The sequence below is a fragment of the Brachyistius frenatus genome, unplaced genomic scaffold (genome assembly GCF_029030835.1).
Source record: "Brachyistius frenatus isolate BFR_SWC_R1_liver_20210118 unplaced genomic scaffold, ASM2903083v1 Contig_50, whole genome shotgun sequence".
Classification (NCBI taxonomy): domain Eukaryota; kingdom Metazoa; phylum Chordata; class Actinopteri; family Embiotocidae; genus Brachyistius; species Brachyistius frenatus.
In genome coordinates, this window is record NW_027210649.1 from 1,411,475 (window position 1) to 1,429,596 (window position 18,122).

Sequence of the window (18,122 nt, forward strand, 5' to 3'; positions counted from 1 at the left end):
TAAAGTACGGCGCAGCGACATCATTTCAATGATCACGGCATTTATTTAGAAAAGCGGTCACTGTAAAATGGCAGACACTGGACCTCACAATATTGAACAAACAAGTACACCATGTAATTTTTTTTTTTTCTATGCTAGGAGTTTGAGCAAAGTCATAGAAAGACACATCCACAAATACAGTATGTTAAAGGCCTTCAATCTTAAAAGTACATGGAAAAAAAAAAACCAAAAAACATTTCAGTCTCAATATCAAACATGCATGTTAAGCCAAATGAAAAATCAGCTTTTGTTTACAGGGTTTTATAAATTGAGTCACCTCATTCATGGCTATAATTGTCATTCTAAGGAGCACTGGATTAAAAAGAAAAAAGAGATGTAGCTGGAAACCCAATTAACAGAGAATAATCTTCAATTGCAATGAAATAGCTTTGATCACAGTCAACGTTAAACTGAATTGCATTGCTTACTAGCTAAAAACCTAATTCTGAAATGGTAAATGAAGGGAGAACGATTTGACATTTTGTCCCTTTTTAAACGGCAAATGTGCCTTCTTGAACGATATCAAATGTTCTCTGTGCTTGTAAACAAAAAGTCAGCGCTTCGGCGTTTCTTCTCCCGGCTACAATATTTCTGCCTTTTTGTGCCACTTTAAAAATTGTGCTCTACAGTCAAGTCTGCCTGAAAAGAAGGCACCGCTCAGCTTCTCGTGATATAAAATGAAATAAAAAAAAAAGGCGTTTGTGGTCGGACGATGATGTCGCGTTTTCCTACGTCGAGAACAAAAGGAGCATTTGTACATGAACACCGCAAGAATGAACAAGGAAGAATGTAAGCTACGTTAACTGGCACACAAATGCGCTTTGTGAAGATGTTTCATCCAAAGTCCCTCGTGGACACTAAATATACAGTTTTATGGCACAGAAGTGACTTTTAACGCTTCGTGTTTTCACAGCTGCTTTGTTCCTGGCCTCGCTTTAAATTCCTCTCTTAACCTGTCAATCATAAAAATCCAACAGAGGCCCGCGAGCGCTGTGGGTGGGGTTTCTCTCTGAACAACCTCCTGACTTAAACTCCCTCCTGAAAATTTTCAAAAATGCTGATCTGTGCTTTATTTCCTGTCGTGCTACAGTATATTTAAAATACACCAGAACGCACATTGTTATAAATCTTGTGTTTTCTCGCAGTTTGGGAAGATGCTTGCTGTTCTCGGTCGCGAGTTAAACTGGGACCTCGGGTATGCTGATGCACGTTGCCATCGTGGACTTTTGTGTTTCTGCCTCCCTGCAGGCTAGATGTCGTGCCGAGGTTCACTGAAGCAGCTTGTGTTCAATCCTACCGGCCCTATCGAGACACTTGTGGGGGGGGGGGGCGTCTTATCTCAGACTGTGGTGACGGACAGCAGGGGGTTGTAGACTTTCTTCCCGTCAGCAGACCTGCTCCCGTGAGCCAGCAGCTCCTGTATGGTGATCCAGTTGTCCAGGATCCTGCGACTGCGCTTCTTCATGCTCCTGCGGTGACACAGCTCCAGGATGGAGGTGGGCTCCTGCTGCTGTGTCGCTCCCTGCTGTCCTGCTCCTCCTCCTCCTCCTCCTCCACCGCCTTCTCCTCCTCCTCCTCCTCCCTGCTCCCTCTCCCGCTCTCTCAGACAGTCGAGGCGGCTCTGCATCATGAACTCCCTGCGCCGCCGCTGCTCCCGGGCCTTCAGCAGCTGCTGCTTGCGCTCCTCTTTGCTCCAGTAACGGCCCATCTTCATTTCGCTCACGGCGTCGTCGTCCGTCGTCATGCCGCTGCGCTCCTCCCTGATCTTCATGGCCCGCGCCTTCAGGAGGCGATCCCTCACGGGCCGCTTGGCCACGTAGCGCGAGCCGTCGCTGCGGATCTTCACCTTCCACTCCATGCGGGGGGAGGCGGGCAGCAGCGGAGAAGACAGGGGTAAGGGCGCGGCGCCCGGGGCCCGAGCGACGTCTTTGCACGTGCTGCCGAGGCTCATCGGGCTGGCGTCGCCCCCGGTTTCTGCCGAGCCCTCCCCGGGAAGATTTCGGAGTCCGCCCAGCCGCTCGGAGGCGGAGGGGGACCTCAGCTGCATGCAGCTCAGGTAGCGCTGAGGCGGCTTCGTCTCAGTCTGACGGCGGGACAGGTACGGGCTGTTCTCTGCGCTGCGTCCACCTGCCCTCTCGGCCGTCCCGTTGGCTTTGGGGTTGCGTCTCACCCCTCCGTCTGAGCCCCTCCTGGTTCCTCCGTCCCGGGACAGGGACCTCACCTTCGCCCCGGGGCTGGATGTCCTCGCCTCAGCTCTCCTGTGACTGTGCGGCGAGTAGGGTTGGTTTAAGTTGACCTGCGTCCCGTCGCCTCTCTCCGCCACGGCTCCCCTCTCTCTCGGCCTGCTGCAGGTGGGAAGCTGCAGCCCTGCGTGCAGAAGAGACTCCCCTCTCTCCAGACTCTGCGTGGAGTGCGACGGGTACTGTTCATTTACCAGAGGGGTGCTCCTGCAGCTTTCCCCTCCGGTGTTGTAGGCGCTCGTGCTGTCCTTATCCGAGCGCTCCCTCTCCGGAAGCTCGTTGATGTCCGACAGAGCGTGGTGGCAGGACTCCTCGCTGCCCAGCGTGCCGTTGATGTCCGAGCGTCCGGCCCCGGCCCCCGCACTCGCCCCGTTCTTTTCTTCCATCGGCCAGGCCTTCATGCAGCGCTCCCTCAGCTGCTGCATCTTCTGCGCCCTCAGGATGTTGCGACACTTGAACTCCAGGTGGCGCAGCTCCTCTTCCAGCAGCGCCATCTCGTGCTGCGTCAGGCTCTCGTTCCTGTTCACGTCCAGCGAGACGCCGTCTTCCTCCGGTGCCAGCCCCTGATCTCCCAGCAGCATCAGACCGTTGCTGTTCTTCTCGTAGTAGCACTTGATCTCCAGGAGCTCTTTGTACCGCTCGCACTCTTCCTCGGTCAGCCCGGGCATCATCATCCTCACCGGGTCCACCACGTAGGCCCTCTCCGGTCGCTCCGCCGGCTCCAGCCCTCCTCCGTTCACGCAGTCCAGTCCGAGGAGGGAGTCGGCGCTGAACTGGAGGTCCTGGGAGTGCAGCAGGGGGGGCGTGTCGCCGCGGCCGGACAAGAACTTGCGCATGCTGCCGGGTGTGTTGGTGGCGTTGGTGTTGGAGGCGCTGGTGTGGTCGTCTCCCAGGAGGTCGTGCTCCGAGGACTCCTCGTAGCGCGTGCTTTCGTCCGTGCGGCCGACCCCGCTGTCCAGCTCCTGGCTGTTGCTCAGCACCGTCTGGAGCAGATCGGGTGAATCCCTGTTCAGCGAGTGGCTGCGTAGTCCGCCTCCGCCCGCGGCGCCGCCCAGTCCGGCACCCAGGACGGACGGGCTGTTCCTCGCTCTGTGGCTGCTGGCCAGATGTGCGGCGTTGTCCAGCGGCTCCAGGTCCAGCTCGTCTGGATCCAGCTGGTTGTCATTCTAACAGGTGATGGTGTGTGTCGGGTACACAAGGGGATGAATTCACACCATGGAATTGCAGTGGAGGAGTTAAATGTTGGAGAGACAGAAAAGACAAAGGACATCTTGGCATTAGGATGTTGCTATACATCTGAAGGATTAACAGTGTAACAATATTTTTTTAAGCGTTTAGGTCGTGTATAAAAAAAAGCATTTGAACTTCCTGAACAGAGTAATATACTTTTGTTACAGCTAAAACGTGTAATTAAATGACAGTTACTCTTCAAAGTGTTGGTGTTTACAAAGAGGTTACATCTAAAAATATTATTTTTGGTAAAAAAAAAACAACTAAATATGTAGAATATAATGTTCATTCTGTTGCTTTGCATCTTTTCAGTAATGCCTCCCGTCTACGTCCAGACACGCTCCATTCATTCAGCACTACGTGCTGAAATATATGTTGTATTTAGATATAGTTCAGGACTTTTCAACATTATTGCCCAGTTACAAACATTTGTTAGAAACGTTTGTCCAAAAGCGATCAAATGTAATTGAGTTAATGAGTTACATTACTTTGACGAAGTATTTGGAATAGCAACATTACATATTACATTTTTTTTTTTTTAGAATATGGTAACTTGTAATATATAACCTATTACATGTCTAAAGTAACCTTCCTAACACTGATAGATACGGTTTTGTCTCAGAACAATGCTGATGAGAACCAATGCAGTAAACTATGACTGTTCTCTGAAAAGGTTTAAAACGCTGAGAGGAGCTCCAGAATTGGGTGATGACTCAGTGACTCATCTGACATAAAATCTAAGATTTAGATCAATAATTAGTGTTAAAATATTCATTATAGCGGTCTTAATTTAGAGTGTAGTGCTCCTTTCTGGCGCTAGGTGGAGCCAGTGGGCTGTGTTGCTATTATTATTTTTTTAAACACCCTTTTCAGTACTCTGAATTCCAGTTTCCATTGAGTAATTTGTCTTTAGAATAAAACAATCTAAAAGGACTAGATCCAAATATGAACTGCCTAATTGTAAAGAAACTCATTTTGTCATTCATCAATTATTAAAGGACGAAATGTCAATGAAGAGCGATTCAGTCTTCAGAGATTAATACTTCATATTTCCTAAGAAGTGTTGCTTTAATCAGTTTACTTTGCAGATTTGATCGGCACACCCTCAAAAGCTAATCAAACACAACAAACAGTTGGGCTTAAATTAGTAAACAATTCACTCCTCCTCTCTGCAGATTTTGCCTAATTGGTTGATTTGTCTCTGAACTGCATGCAGACGGCGTGTATTGATTATCTTCATCTTCATTCTTATTCTTTGACAAGCCCTTCGCTCTTCTCTCTTTCTCCCCCAGGACAACAGATCAGGCTTTAATCTTCGCTCGTGCATTTCCCTCTGATGATTCTGCGTCCTCACCTCTTGAATCTTAATGCGGGACAATGCCTTGGCAACATAAATCCTTTCACAGGTAGTATTCGTGCTCGTTTATTCAAACGCAAGGACACGTTCAGACCGCGGCGAGGTTATTTGTGCGTGCGCGTCTTTGACTTCGACCGTTTCTAATGAGCGCCTTTTTAAATCTGCCCCGTGGCTCAGGCAGCATACCAAATTTTGTGGTGTTCTCGCATATACGTCCGTCTCCAATCTACGGCACATCTGGCACGCAGTGAAGAATTCATTTGAGCCGGGTCGACGCGTGTCAAGTTTGCAAGTGGTTTGGCAAAAGGTGTGTTATTGAGGGGCGTCCGATGTGTATTCCAGCGCCCTCGTATCTGCAAGAGGAGTGACCTTGAAGGGGAACAAAGTGGTGCCACGTGAGCACTGTGAGTGCGAGCGCTATTCGTCTTTGTCTCTGTTTGTGCTATCTCTGTTCTCATCACGTTTTTGCTTTCCTGCTTCCTGAAACGGCACCAAACTCTTTCTCATGTCCCCCGGTTTATTTTTCTATCTCCTCTTTTATTTTTTTTTTTTTTTTTTTTGCCTTCGAATCTCACTAAATGTTAACGTAAAGTAAATCCTAGCAAGTAAACTATTTTCTTGCTACGTTAAAAAGGCAGATAAAGGAAGAAGAATGCCTTTTTGGGTCAGTATTCAGGCCGAGCCTCGCAGCGAGCTCCCCCTAAAGACTGCATATCCAATTTCCTCACCTCTATCTCGGGTCGTGCGAGAAGCAGGGAGACATTAGTGCTGTCCTCTCTGGTGAGAATAGCAACCGCCTCCTCTCTGTTCTGGATGTCCACTCCATTTATCTGCCGGAGAATAGAAAAGAATGAACTCGCGCTAATGTCAGATAATGTAAGAGCCTTTGCACAAATGCTCGATTCAATTAAATGGTACACTTCAGGAAATGGGTTTCCTTTAAACAGCCAACACTGGCTTAGCTTAATAGCATGGATAATAATATCCATGAAGAATTCATAATAACTGAGACACTGTTAGCAGTTTCCTTTAAAATGTGAATCAGGCTGGAATGAAACTTTAACTCTTCCGACTTCAGATGTATGCATTACCAGCAGAGATAGTAATACATAAATCCTACATCCAGATTGGCACTAAGAGCTGACGCGGCTTTCTCAGTCGCAGCTCCAAAACTTTGGAGCAGCTTCCCTCTTCAGGTCAGGTCATCAGCTACACTACCGGTATTCAAATCTCGATTTAAAACACATTTATTTTCTTTGGCAGTAACAGATTAGACCCAATTTAGATTTGATTTCTTGAGCATTATTGTTCTGGCTTTATAAGGCTTTAATTTCTTTTTATATTGATTTTAATGACTCCTATTGTGCAGAACTTTGTGCAACTTTTGTTGTGTTTAAATGCGCTGTGTAAATAAAATGACTTGTAATATGCAAAAGCAGTATAGGGAAGGAATATGAGCTCCAGTACAGCACTTCTACAAACGTCTACCTGTAGTATTCTGTCTCCCTTGCGAATGCGTCCGTCTACTGCAGCAATACTGTTCGGGTTCACCTAAAAAAGAAAAAAAAACATTGTTTTAAAGTCTGAGAAGATGAGAAGGGTCTGCTAAAGAATTGCTAGATATTTGTCTTTCATGACACCATCCTCACCTCTCCTACGTAGATCCCGAGGTCCTCCTCGTCGTCGGTTCTGTAACACACCGTCAGGCCCAGTTTATCCTGCTGACGGGACTTGTACAACTCCACCTCCTGGTGCAGGGGGAGAAAAGTTCAAGGCTGTCAGACAGAGGACGGACGGGCAGCTTTCAGTGGCGGAGGTCTCGGGTACCTTAACAGTCTCTCACCTCATATTCGAGCTCATCCTGCCGGTCCACTTCATGCTGGGTGATGTCGAAGTAGTCAGTGGGGTCGTAGTAAACCGGCTCCACGAAGCTGAGAAGGAGAACGTTCAGGAAATATTTAGTAATTGGGGCAGCTACTGACTTCTCGTGTGTGAACAGAACGGCACGGACGAAACGTAGCAGACGACCTCTGACAGTTGGACATGCTGCAGAGGCCTATTAGACTACTCCCACTCACAGTTCGTTGAATAGATATGGCTCCAGCAGTGGCGGCAGTGGAGGAGAAGGCGGAGGGTCGGGTGGGGGTGGAGCTCCGCAGGGATGCTGGCTGCTCTTGCCCAGAGTCAACATATGCTGGAAGCTGATGTCCGTTTGGGTGCAGCTGTCCACGCAGTCGGCCATGCCCATGGTCAGCGGCACTTGCCCTACAGGAGCTCCGGCCAGGCCCGCCCGTCTGCGCGCCCCCCGCCTTAGTATGTTGGACAGCACGGGGTCCCGTATGTCCAGGGTGGGATCCCCAGACAGGCGGGACAGCTCCTTCCCATTCACCTGAACGACAACAACAACAAAAACAAGATAGTAAAAAATAGAAAAGAGTGGAAAAGCATAATGAAACGAACAAGAGGGAAAAAAGGAAGCGGTTTCAGTAGGAAGATTTAAACTGGCTATAAATTCAGTGATGTGCGTGATTTTCAAGTGAATATGACGTGTAAATGAAAAACAAACTATGTGAAAAGATGAAGTAAAAAAAGAAGGTGAACAGAAGAAGACAGACACCTGCATTTCTATCAAACAGGCAAGGTTAGTTCACAGAAGAAAACGGACACGTGGGAAACTACAGCTACACACACCTACACAAAAGAGAAGCTGAGAACATGTTAGTCAACAGAAAGCTAGAAACATACACCCAACCCGACTTATAAAGTGTTATTTGATGTGTTGCATGGCTGGTAGGGTTGCTCCAGGCACAAAGAAAGTATAAAAAAAAAAATTTTTATATATATATATATATATATATATATATATATATATATATATATATATAAAAAAAAGGTTTTGACACCACATCACAAGAGGCAGCAGAGCAGAAAGCTGTATACTGAGACCTTTAATCGACCGTCAGCATCAAAAGAGCACAGCATGTTGCTTACGTGACCCTTCTGTGGAGAGAAAGACAGAAAAGCAGGAAAATGTCAGTGTCACAGAATAAATAACGACTGCTAACAGCTGGAAAATGGAAAGAGGTTGCCGAGAAGTCAAGTTTCATTTCCCTCCTGTTCGGAGGTGAGCTTCTACGAAAACGACCGTAAAGATATTTGTGCTCGAACGTCGGACACGTTCGATTGGAAAAATAAAAACATCTGTGAGAATTATGTTTCATAAATCCTATTTAATTTCTCTGTTCTGGCATTGGAGGTTTGTTTAAATGGTCTTGAAATGCGCAGTGTGATGGTCACGTGTGTGTCCTGACTCACTGGTACTGTTTTAAACTCTTTGTCCACCCGCTGCTGCTACAAACAGCACGAAGGAGAGAAAGGCGGCGTTAAAAATTTAAGTTTGTTGAAAATGAATCTGGAGAAGGAATCGAAACAGTGCGAGGATTTTTGACTTTAAAAGGTGACTGAACCAAAACAATCCTTCTCAAACCAAACAGGACCTCCAACAAACCTGAAGGAGGAAGATTCATTCAGAATTTATAAGTGTTTTTAATGATTCAAGCAGCTGTTGGTCAGTCCACCGCTTTAGTATAGAACTACACTTTGTACAGCCATGTATTTTTTTTTTTTAGCCAACCTGAGTGGCCCTGAGAGGTAACGCGGTTTAAGGCCCTACATCCATGTTCATATACAGTCTACACATTTAACACTGACACGCTATCCTCAAGTGGACTGGCGGGTGCATTACACGTTGTGGCGTGATACCATGTCGCAACATTATATTTGCTGACTATTTCAGTGTTGGCGTTACCATTAGGTCAAACCACTGCTGTGTTTAAGAGCGGCCTCACCGGAGGTGCCAACGTGGCCGTAGCTTCCTGTTTGAAATTGAGTGGATTAGCGCTCATTGAGAAGCGATACATTTTTCTACAGTTTCAACACATAAAGACGGGTTCAATACCTCTTCGTTTCACTCCATGTCAGACGGACACTAACGGAAGTGTGATGGCAGCAGTTACTGAGCCAGACAACCTTCGTATAGTTTCAGTCATATTGCACACAGGCACTGACCTTGGCTGTCTGGGACTCTCCATATCTTTTACCACTCTGCTTCATTCTCCCACTCCCTCTCTCATCTCTTGTCCCCTTCCAGTAATTGCATGTCAAATCAATGTTCCCACTGTGCAGCCAAGCACAAAAACTTTCTTGCCACATCGAGCTCCTCTGGTACTCTCTCATACCGCTGCAGCAACCGCCACCATCCTTTTGGCCTATCTTTACTCCTTTTCCACGCCTGCATTCATTTCCCCCTCTCCGTTCTCTTTCTGCCTCTCTAACCACATCCTCTCTCCTGTTTCTTCTCGCCCCTGTTTTCGCCTTAGCCTGGATTTCTTTTTGCCGTGCTGCCTCAGCAGTTCTGTCTGCCCTGTCCCTTCCCTGGAGATAACAACTCACCGCTCTTCCCATCTATTTCAGCCGGTCCATCTCTTGTGTGTGTGTGTGTGTGTGTGTGTGTGTGTGTGTGTGTGTGTGTGTGTGTGTGTGTGTGTCTGTGTTTGTCCTTCCTCACTACTAATGTTCCTTCATAAATCTTGCCGTCTCTGTTAATGAAACCCGTGCAGAACAAGGAAGACGTCTCCTCCCGACATGGCATGCTGGTGAATTAACATGTTCTGGCGTGAGCATTTGTTTCAGCTCTCCACTCATGATCTTTTTTTTTTTCTCCCCAAACTGCAGGAGGTCTCTATTGTTTCAGTGATGTGTGCTCTCCAGGATCAGAGAGGCTATTAGGAGACAGCTCCTTGGTCATGACTGACAGGTATGAATACGAAGAGAACGGGTAAGAGGGGGTTTCTCATTCATTATCAATGAGAGCTGCTGAGATTGCTTTGAAGATGACTTCATGCAGGGGAATGGTTGCTGTGTGTCACACAGTTTTTTTGGACCCGACTTGATGGAGAATCCATTAGTCTCTTACCATGTGCTGTTCCCTATTATCTCTGGGTTAGTAGGTCATTACATACATCTACTCCTTATGAGCTACACAAGCTACGCAAATTATAAAGACATGGTTCTCACCCATCTGCAGACTGCATCCGTACGCAATATATTTGTGTTTTAAAATGAAATTAAAATTCAGAAAAATAGTCAAGTCGAGAAAAGTCTCAGCAGGGGGGGTGGGTGGTGGTGGTATCAGCGGCGGCGGCTGCGGAGCCGAGGGTGGGGATGGGCCGAGATGAAAGAGATGCAAAGAGTTCAAAGTGTAGAGAGAGAACGCGAAAGCAGGAGAGACACCGAAGGAGTGCACGGGGGAGCGAGGAGGAACGGAGGTGAAGCGAGGGGTAATGATGCAGGAGAAACGTAGAAAGAAAAAAAAAAGAAAAAGCTTTCAAGGAACTGCCGGGTGAATGTAAATAGTGAGCGCGCTCTGGGTTAAGGGTTTACATGTAAACACACACACACACACACACACACGCACACGCACACACACACACACACACACACACACACACACACACACACAATGGGAGCTCGTGGGGAATCACTAAGTGGTTGATGCATAATTAGTTTTTATCTGAAAGCCCTTTAAAGAGCAAATTAATCTGGTGTGCTGTACAACAGCCTGAGATAAAAAATAAAAAAAAAAGAGTGGGGGGAAGGTGATGTCTCACTCGAGTCTTATCCGACACATGGTCTTCAGTGGAGGTAAAAACACATAAACAATCACAGTCTCAATCTGAAGTGTGCCGTTGTGGTAAATCTCTCCCTCTCAGCATCACAGACTTCTTCCCAAGTTCAAGATTTACCTGCGTCTTTCACAGTGTTCATGCAAAAAGCTCCGATCCCGAAGGCCGATACCCGCAACCCCAACAATATTGAATTCCACTTGTTTGGTAATTGATTTTTCTCATCTCACATGCTTGTGAAGCTGCAGCAGTCACCTCCTCAGAAGATCAAATGAATCTGGAGGCAGAGCTGACCTACTCCGGCTGTAACCCCGGTTGTTTGATATCACTGAGCTAATTTAAATAGACAAGCCGGGAGTGGTCGGCCTATTGTAAACTGATAACAGTGAGAAGATATTGATTGAAAAGGCGATCCGAGCATTCCTTGAAATGATGTTGATGCTGCTGACGAACCTCAGTGGGAGTGTGGGGGATAGAAATGTACGTAATTTGTCCAATACGTGAAATCAGTTGAAACGACAGACAGATTATAGGTACAAGGTTTTTGGAGAGAGAGAGAGAGATGAGATAAAACTGATACTTAAAGGGAAATTGCAACATGTCACCGACTGATCGGCTCTTTTTTTTTTCTTCCCTCCGTCACTCCGGAGTTATTAAACGAGCGACGAGAGCGACATCGTCCCCGTCTGCAGCCTTTTCGTCCCACCTTCTCCATGTCAGTCACATGCCTGACAAGTCTGACACACACACACACACACACACACACACACACACACACACACACACGCGCACACACACACACACACTTCATTCACCTGAGAAAACACACAGTCTCGACATTAAAAGAAGCTGACACTCCAAGAGGTAGTAATGAGCAGTCTGTCGGCTGATCTAATTAACCAGTGTTAATTGTTTGTTTTCTGCTCCACTTGATGCAATTGACATTTTGCATTTATAAGCTTTATATGGCTACAAAAATTGCATAAATGATTTCCAACACACTGTAAAGCAGTTGTAGGAACATCGTGTCTTTCTAAGTGTTTATCGATATAATTGTCAACAACTTTAACCCCTCCTGTGAAGCCTCCACGATACAACAGTCTATTATATGATATAGATCTTTATTAAATAGTAGATTCATTGAAGATAAAATCGTTGAACTGAACATCGTGACTTGTCATTATGTCCGAATATCGCTACATCACAACGTGTTATAAACCATTTATTAAACGTTTATCCATTGTTCAGAGATGTTAGATGGAGGGTTCAATTAAAGTGTTACCTTTGATATATATGTAACGGAGGACAAAAAGAGAAAATGAGCGATCAATGGGAAAAAATTATGTCATAAGTGATATACAGCAGAGTGGAAAAATAACAGGAATACCTCATATTCTTTTACAGAAGCCCTACAATACATAATGCCCTTGAGATTCTTTATGTTATGGTGCACCGTCAGGTTGTCGTCCCCCCCCACCCCACCCTCCACACCTTTAGTGTGTATGTTCACATGCTGGCACCATTCACACGCATGAGCGTGCACCGGGTTTGCACTTATCTGTCTGCGTCCACCGGTCATCGGCATGCATCGATTCCTGCGTGTGAACGTCAGCATGTTTCTTCGTGTCATTGTGAATGAAGGCACATTAGGTTTGTTTAATGATGCCGGTTGCCATGGAAACAGCCTCCCTGCTTTACTTTAGAGTGACGGAGGAGGGGGAGAGAAAAAAAAAAAAAAAAAGAGAAGGGAGCGGCTGCAGGGCTCAGGGGGCCACAGGTTTACTGCGTGTGTGCGCGTGTGTGTGTGCGTGTGTGTGTGTGCGTGTGCGCGCGTGTGTGCGTGTGTCAGGTAAAATGTATGTAAAATGCAATCTCCGGCTCACAATGGTTTATGATGAGCCAGGTCTGTGATTCATCAACTGAATGCCAATATGCAGTCTTACTTGCGGCTATAGGAGGCAGTATTGATTAGAAACATGCCATTGGGTGTGTTCCTACCACCAGTGAGCAGCGTACTGTGTAGCAGAGGTCCGATGTATAATGCATGAGCTTTATTCCTTTGGCTACAGAAGCAAGTGTTTTGATATAGTCAGTTTTAACAGGCTGTTTTTAACAGTGTGCTGTAGCTGTAAGCTGTTTAATGCTGTATTTATTGTCTGAAGACAGACTCGGTAGACTGCGTTTAATTTGAAGGTGTAATTATAGACGTTAGTTAAGGAAAACAGCTCAAAGCTGCAAAGCTCTAAAGGTAAAATGCATAGCGTGGAGAGCCATGAAATGTGAAGGGAATGTAATTATGTTTATCTTTTTTGATGATTCTTTTAATGATTACATACTACATACACCGCATTTTCTTTTTGCTCAGCATGATCTTTGGATTAATGAGCCATCTGCACAGCTAGAATTTCTGCATTTGTAATCATAACATGTAATAACAGATTTTTTTTTTTTTTTTTTTAATGGAAAAAAAAACAATCTGCATGTTGGCGCTGATTTTTTATATTTTCGTTTTTTTTTTTGCTTAGTACATTTTCACTTGTTCTGCTGTATAACACACATCAGCTCATGCTTCTTACATGAGACTTGGCAGTTTTCATTGTATTCTAATTGCACTTGAAAACGTCAGCCTGTCAACGCCAACGTGCTCTGGCTCCGCTTCCATTCCCCATCTGTGTTTGCTCTCTTGTCTCATGCTCCAGCAGTGTTGTTTCAGGTTTAACAGACCGCATTATGTGTAGTCTCACTGCCCCGCCCCCCACCCCCCCAAAAAAAACAAAAAACAAAAACAAAATAACAACAGGTATCTACACAACCACCACTCACGCAACTGCTTTGTATACAACATGACAACTCCCCTCCATGCTCCACATCATACCAGACATTTCCTGTCGCTGTTCGGTCCACTCATCGCCACACCCGTCTGGACACCACGCACAAGTGTCTGACTGCGATCAAAGTGCTCTGGGATGACAGACTTCTGGGTTGACCTCACATCGCCGGATCAGTCAAATTATTTGATTTCCACTTTCGAGGACGCTGACCTGCATGTGGTCACTGTCATTACTCCTGACCCCTGTTAGATAGGGTCACTGATTGTGGAACGAAGCGGCCCCGCTCTGGATTTTTATGATCACATACCAGACTGGGCGCACCAGCTCGCTCCCCCTACCCTCCACCCTGGGGATTAGTGAAGTCACTCAAGCCGTTATATTCACCCCTGGGCCATGAAGCGCTCAAATCAATTACTTTGGACATCTAAGGGGCAAGCAGCATGGAGAAAAGGAAAAAAAAAAAAAAAAAGGCAGAAAGAGAGAAAAACTGTCTGGCTTTCTCTCCCTTTTTCATTTGCTTATTTTGACTCCCTCTTCGGCTCATTACCGCACTACTATTTGGACTCGGCCTCTCTTCCTGTTTTCCTCTCTCTTGGCATCGCCTCTGGCACCAGATGCAGCCCAGTTAACTGGCCCAGACTCCGTCTCCAACATGCAACACAGACCCAGCTGAGGCTCCCGGTGCCACAGATACTAAAAGTGTTGCACTTGCATACCCACGAGTGGCGGGGCATTTTTCATGCTTAGTAAGCATGGGACTTATTTTGGTCAGTGCATGCATCGCCGACTTGCCAAGCATGGAGCTTCCTTAGGCACTGCACAGCCAGATGAGCTTACTCACATACAGTCTGTGGTCCCAGTTGGCAGGTGGTGCTGAGGCTGTAACCGTGGCAACCCCTCTCTCCCATAACACTTTAGCCCAGTTTAACAATCCATCCTTCTGCCTCTGTGGCTCTGCAAAACAAGTCTACTCTCTCAACGCCAGAGTATCTTTGCATCTGAGGCGGTGTGGCTGTATCATATCATCATAATCACTGTGACGTATCATTAACATAATTATCTGTATCACTGTCACCGAATGACTTTTGCAATACAGCAATTAATAGCCGTGGTCAAGAGGCACTGGGTTCATTGCACAAAAAGGGCACGTCCACGAGAAAGGTGGTTTTACACGGGTTAGATGATCCGCAACTGGTATCAAATCCATCATGTTAAATGCATTCACTGGTTTAATTCACTTAATTTGCCTCAGCAAAATGTTATCATGTCTCTCTAATGACATAATGTGGCGCTTGTGTTTTACTTTGATGTATTAATTAATTACTTCGTGATGTTATTTATCCTTGACATTTACATCAATGCATTTAACTGTTATGTTTATAATTACATAATGGGGTGCTAATGTTTTGTTCATTCCTAAATTACCCGATGATGCGGTTTGTTTCATAACTAGTTATTAGGAATTAAATATGGGAATATTTTTGGTTAAATGAGTGTGTTAACATCATGAGGTTCTGATGATTCCTGCAACAGAAATGTGTTTGTCACTCATGAAACAGCGTCGCTGTAAGAAAGGGACCAAGTTAAGTGGGAAAACAAAGAATGTGAGAGTAAACAAACAAACAAACATGAAGACTTAAAAAGGAAGAGATATGAGCAAGTGATAGAGACAGAAAGAGGAGAGGAGACCCGAGCGCTCACCTGGAACATGACCCTGTATTGTTCCTCGGGCTTTTGAACCACACACATGTTGCACCCCATCGTGACTTTTGACACGGTGCCGGACTGTGCAGGTCGAACAGCTGCCCCAGATGACCAGATCTCACACCAGGAATTCTTTGTGCAGTCTTTGTCTGTGGCAGTGGGAGAGCCCCACCCTCATTCGCGGGGTTGTGGAATAAAACAGTAGTCCCTCCTCAGAGCAACACACGGCACATCCCTGCCGGGAAAGAACACAGTTTAATTTGCTGTTCTCTCGTCTTGGGTTGTGCTCACAATTCAAGTGTTAATATCCAGGGAAAATGTAAATGCGGAGATAGTTTCAGCGTAGCAAGTCCACATGTTTGTTTCCGTCTCCATTGCAGGCAGAAATGTTGCTTGTTTAAGTTGCTGTGCTTGTAGATCCTCCAGCGTTGGGTTGATTTGATCTTTTTGCACAGTTAGAACAGGAAGGATTGTTGACTGCATCCAGGGAAAAGATGTGTTGTCCTGCCGGGTTGTGCTTCATTAAACTGATCACACAGTTGTTTCATGCAATTCAGAGTTTATGCAGTAACTTGTCAAATATGATCACGCAGAATAGCCGTGCCCTGCTACATTGGCTCTTTGTCAAAAACTGCTGCACAGAGCAGGTTTTATTCCCAGCAGAACTCTGAACTCTCCCACGCTGTTGCTGAGTGTTTTCACTCGCAGCAGCAAACCTCTAAACAACACACTTTCTGCAAAGCTCTTTGTACAAGTTAGATACAAACAATGCAACTATCACAGAATCCGCCTCGGTCTTGTTTTTCCTACTGCTTTCCTCACTCGCACACTGAGCTTCCAAACCAACTATTCTCTTTGCTTTCCAGGTTTTGCAGAGTGTGGCTGCTGAGATAACACCTGAAAGCCCCGTCAGAATCCTCTTCACCTGCTCTGTTCCTCCACTTAAGGATCAATGCATTGTTACGGGGTATTTCCTAATTTACCTCTGCTTAAACCCTCCCGAGTGGAGACGTGGGACAGGCCGGGGGGTGTAAAGTGGTGCCCATTACATTATTCGCCTGGATGTGAAAGCCCTGGCTGTGCGGCTGAGATAAACTGTAAGCCAGGGAGATGTGCCCAAAACACATGCACACCTGCAGATGTATCAAGACAGGCTACAACACCGGATTCTTTCAAGTACAAGCTTCACTACACACACGCTGCCAAATTTCCTGTAACTGTCAGAAGCCCTGCCATCAGTGGAGAAGTTCTTTTTCACAGAGCCTCTCCAAACAAGACGCTGCACGTAGATAAAACACATCAAAACTGTAATTTCACAGATCATTACAGTACATTGTGGGGTTTTATCTGATCTGTCGTCACATCATGACAAATATTAGACCATTGATTCTCAGCTACAGCACACTCGGCACTCTGGGGCGAGACAAATGACGACTTATAATCAAATAGTGACCTCATAAAACCGAGACTTTACAAGACTCCATCAACAGAACATCAACTCATGGATCAATTGGGAGTTTGTGCTTGCGGGGTTATTGGGGAGCTGAAGATTGTTTATGACAAGTACCCTCAATGTTTGTCCAATTATTTCCTTCACTAAAGCAGGTTCTAAACATATTTACTGACTCCACAATACTTTTTGTTGTTGTTGTTGTTGTTGTTTTTAATGTAGCCACATATCAAAGCTATCATAAACAGCCTCTGTCTATTCCCATTACTTTAAAAAAAAAAAAAAAAAAAAAGTGCCTCCGCCTGCACCCTTCGGCGATAACCTGAATTAGGGAACAGAATCCGAACTTTCTCTGCTGTGCTCGTGTCCCCTTCCTCGCCCTCGGAGTCTCATCGTGTCACTTAAACCTCTATCTTTAATCCGTCGGCGAGCGCTCGTGGCACGAGAGTCTTGTCTAAAAGGTCCATCGCCCCGCGCGCCGCCTGCGACAAGGTGTTAGCGCCGCTTAATCCTCATTCAAAGGCTCCGCTACACCTGTATCCTTTCCAGAGGCGGCGTAATCCCAAACTCTGGCTCCCTACACGAACACCGCGCGCGCGCACACTCGGTCACATCCTCACGCGCGCAGGAAAGCTATCCGCTACTCGATGAGAGGCACGATAACTTGGGAGGGTGGTGATGGAGCGAGTGGGGTGGAGGGGTGGAGGGGGTGGGGGGGGGGGGTGTTGCAAACAACCTGATAGTCAAAACTCTCGAGAGCAGACAGCCAGTCAAGCTCCAGTGAAGTGCCAGACATGCTCAGCAGGCAGGTGTGCTCCAACTGTCGTCCCCCTCTCTCCGTCGCCTGTTCGCCATCATCTTACCCGAGTGTCAGCCCTACATGGTCGTTGCGGTGGAGGGTCGCGGATAAGCCCCTACTTCCCATCCTTTCAGAATAAAATATCATGACATAACAAATAATGCCTTTCTATTAAACTACTGAGTATTAAAAAAAAAAAAAAAAAAAAAAAAAGATGTCCCGATGTGCCGAAAATGCACGTGTAAAAGTTAGTCCGTCTTCGGTCTGCAGGAGGGGAGAAAAAGAAGGGCACGCAGTGCAAAGTCCATTTTAATCCTCCTTTTGTCCTCTGGTCATTCTGTTCAAAAAAAATATCCACAGAAGGATGTGGAAGGAAAGAAATAGAAAACCCTGGTGAGTACTCCTGGTGGTTGCAGCGCTGAGCAGAGTGCAGCGCCTGTCTCAGGTCAGTGATAAATCACCATCAGCAGCCTCACAAGATGAGAGAAATCACTATCGGCTGATTGGAGGATACTTCTTGGCTTCCCCCCTCGGGCACGACGGCAAAAGCACTCCCCCCCACTGCAGCGAAGATGAGGAGGAGGGTTGGGGAGGAGGGTGGGGGGGCACAAAAGGCGGTTGTTCCCCAGCAGAGAAGGAGCTTTCAGATCTGCACGCCGCACTACTACTAAATCTGAATCTCCTAGATTTTTTTTTTTTTTTTTTTTTTTTTACACTGTATGATCTCTCTCTTTCTCCGGCTCTCTCCCACCCTCTTTCTGTCTCCACATCCAGGGCTGGGCTACTGC

The 18,122-nt window shown here is 46.2% G+C and overlaps 1 protein-coding gene across 3 annotated transcripts; it reads right to left on the reverse strand.

Moving 5' to 3' along the window:
• Positions 1-20: 20 nt before the first annotated feature.
• On the reverse strand, positions 21-17,225 carry LOC138624277 (PDZ domain-containing protein 4-like). 3 transcript variants are annotated; one of them, XM_069704299.1, is made up of 8 exons: positions 15,083-17,225; positions 7,813-7,866; positions 6,945-7,255; positions 6,710-6,797; positions 6,516-6,614; positions 6,355-6,417; positions 5,595-5,696; positions 21-3,445 (listed from the first exon to the last, which is right to left on the reverse strand). In XM_069704299.1, exons 1-8 carry the CDS (start codon positions 15,140-15,142, stop codon positions 1,379-1,381), a joined length of 2,844 nt encoding a protein of 947 aa, XP_069560400.1. In that variant the 5' UTR covers positions 15,143-17,225; the 3' UTR covers positions 21-1,378. The 3 variants fall into 3 exon arrangements, with proteins under 3 accessions (XP_069560400.1, XP_069560401.1, XP_069560402.1); XM_069704300.1 differs by lacking the exon at positions 7,813-7,866; XM_069704301.1 differs by lacking the exon at positions 5,595-5,696.
• Positions 17,226-18,122: the final 897 nt, after the last annotated feature.

Bases quoted from the DNA above. Each gene is read 5' to 3' on its own strand.
- LOC138624277 (XM_069704299.1), bottom strand. From the start codon at position 15,142: ATGGGGTGCAACATGTGTGTGGTTCAAAAGCCCGAGGAACAATACAGG. The intron at 6,615-6,709 runs GTGAGAGACTGT...CCCCTGCACCAG, and splicing joins AGGATGAGCTCGAATATGAG to GAGGTGGAGTTGTACAAGTC. The intron at 3,446-5,594 runs GTGAGGAAATTG...ATCACCTGTTAG, and splicing joins TCGCACGACCCGAGATAGAG to AATGACAACCAGCTGGATCC.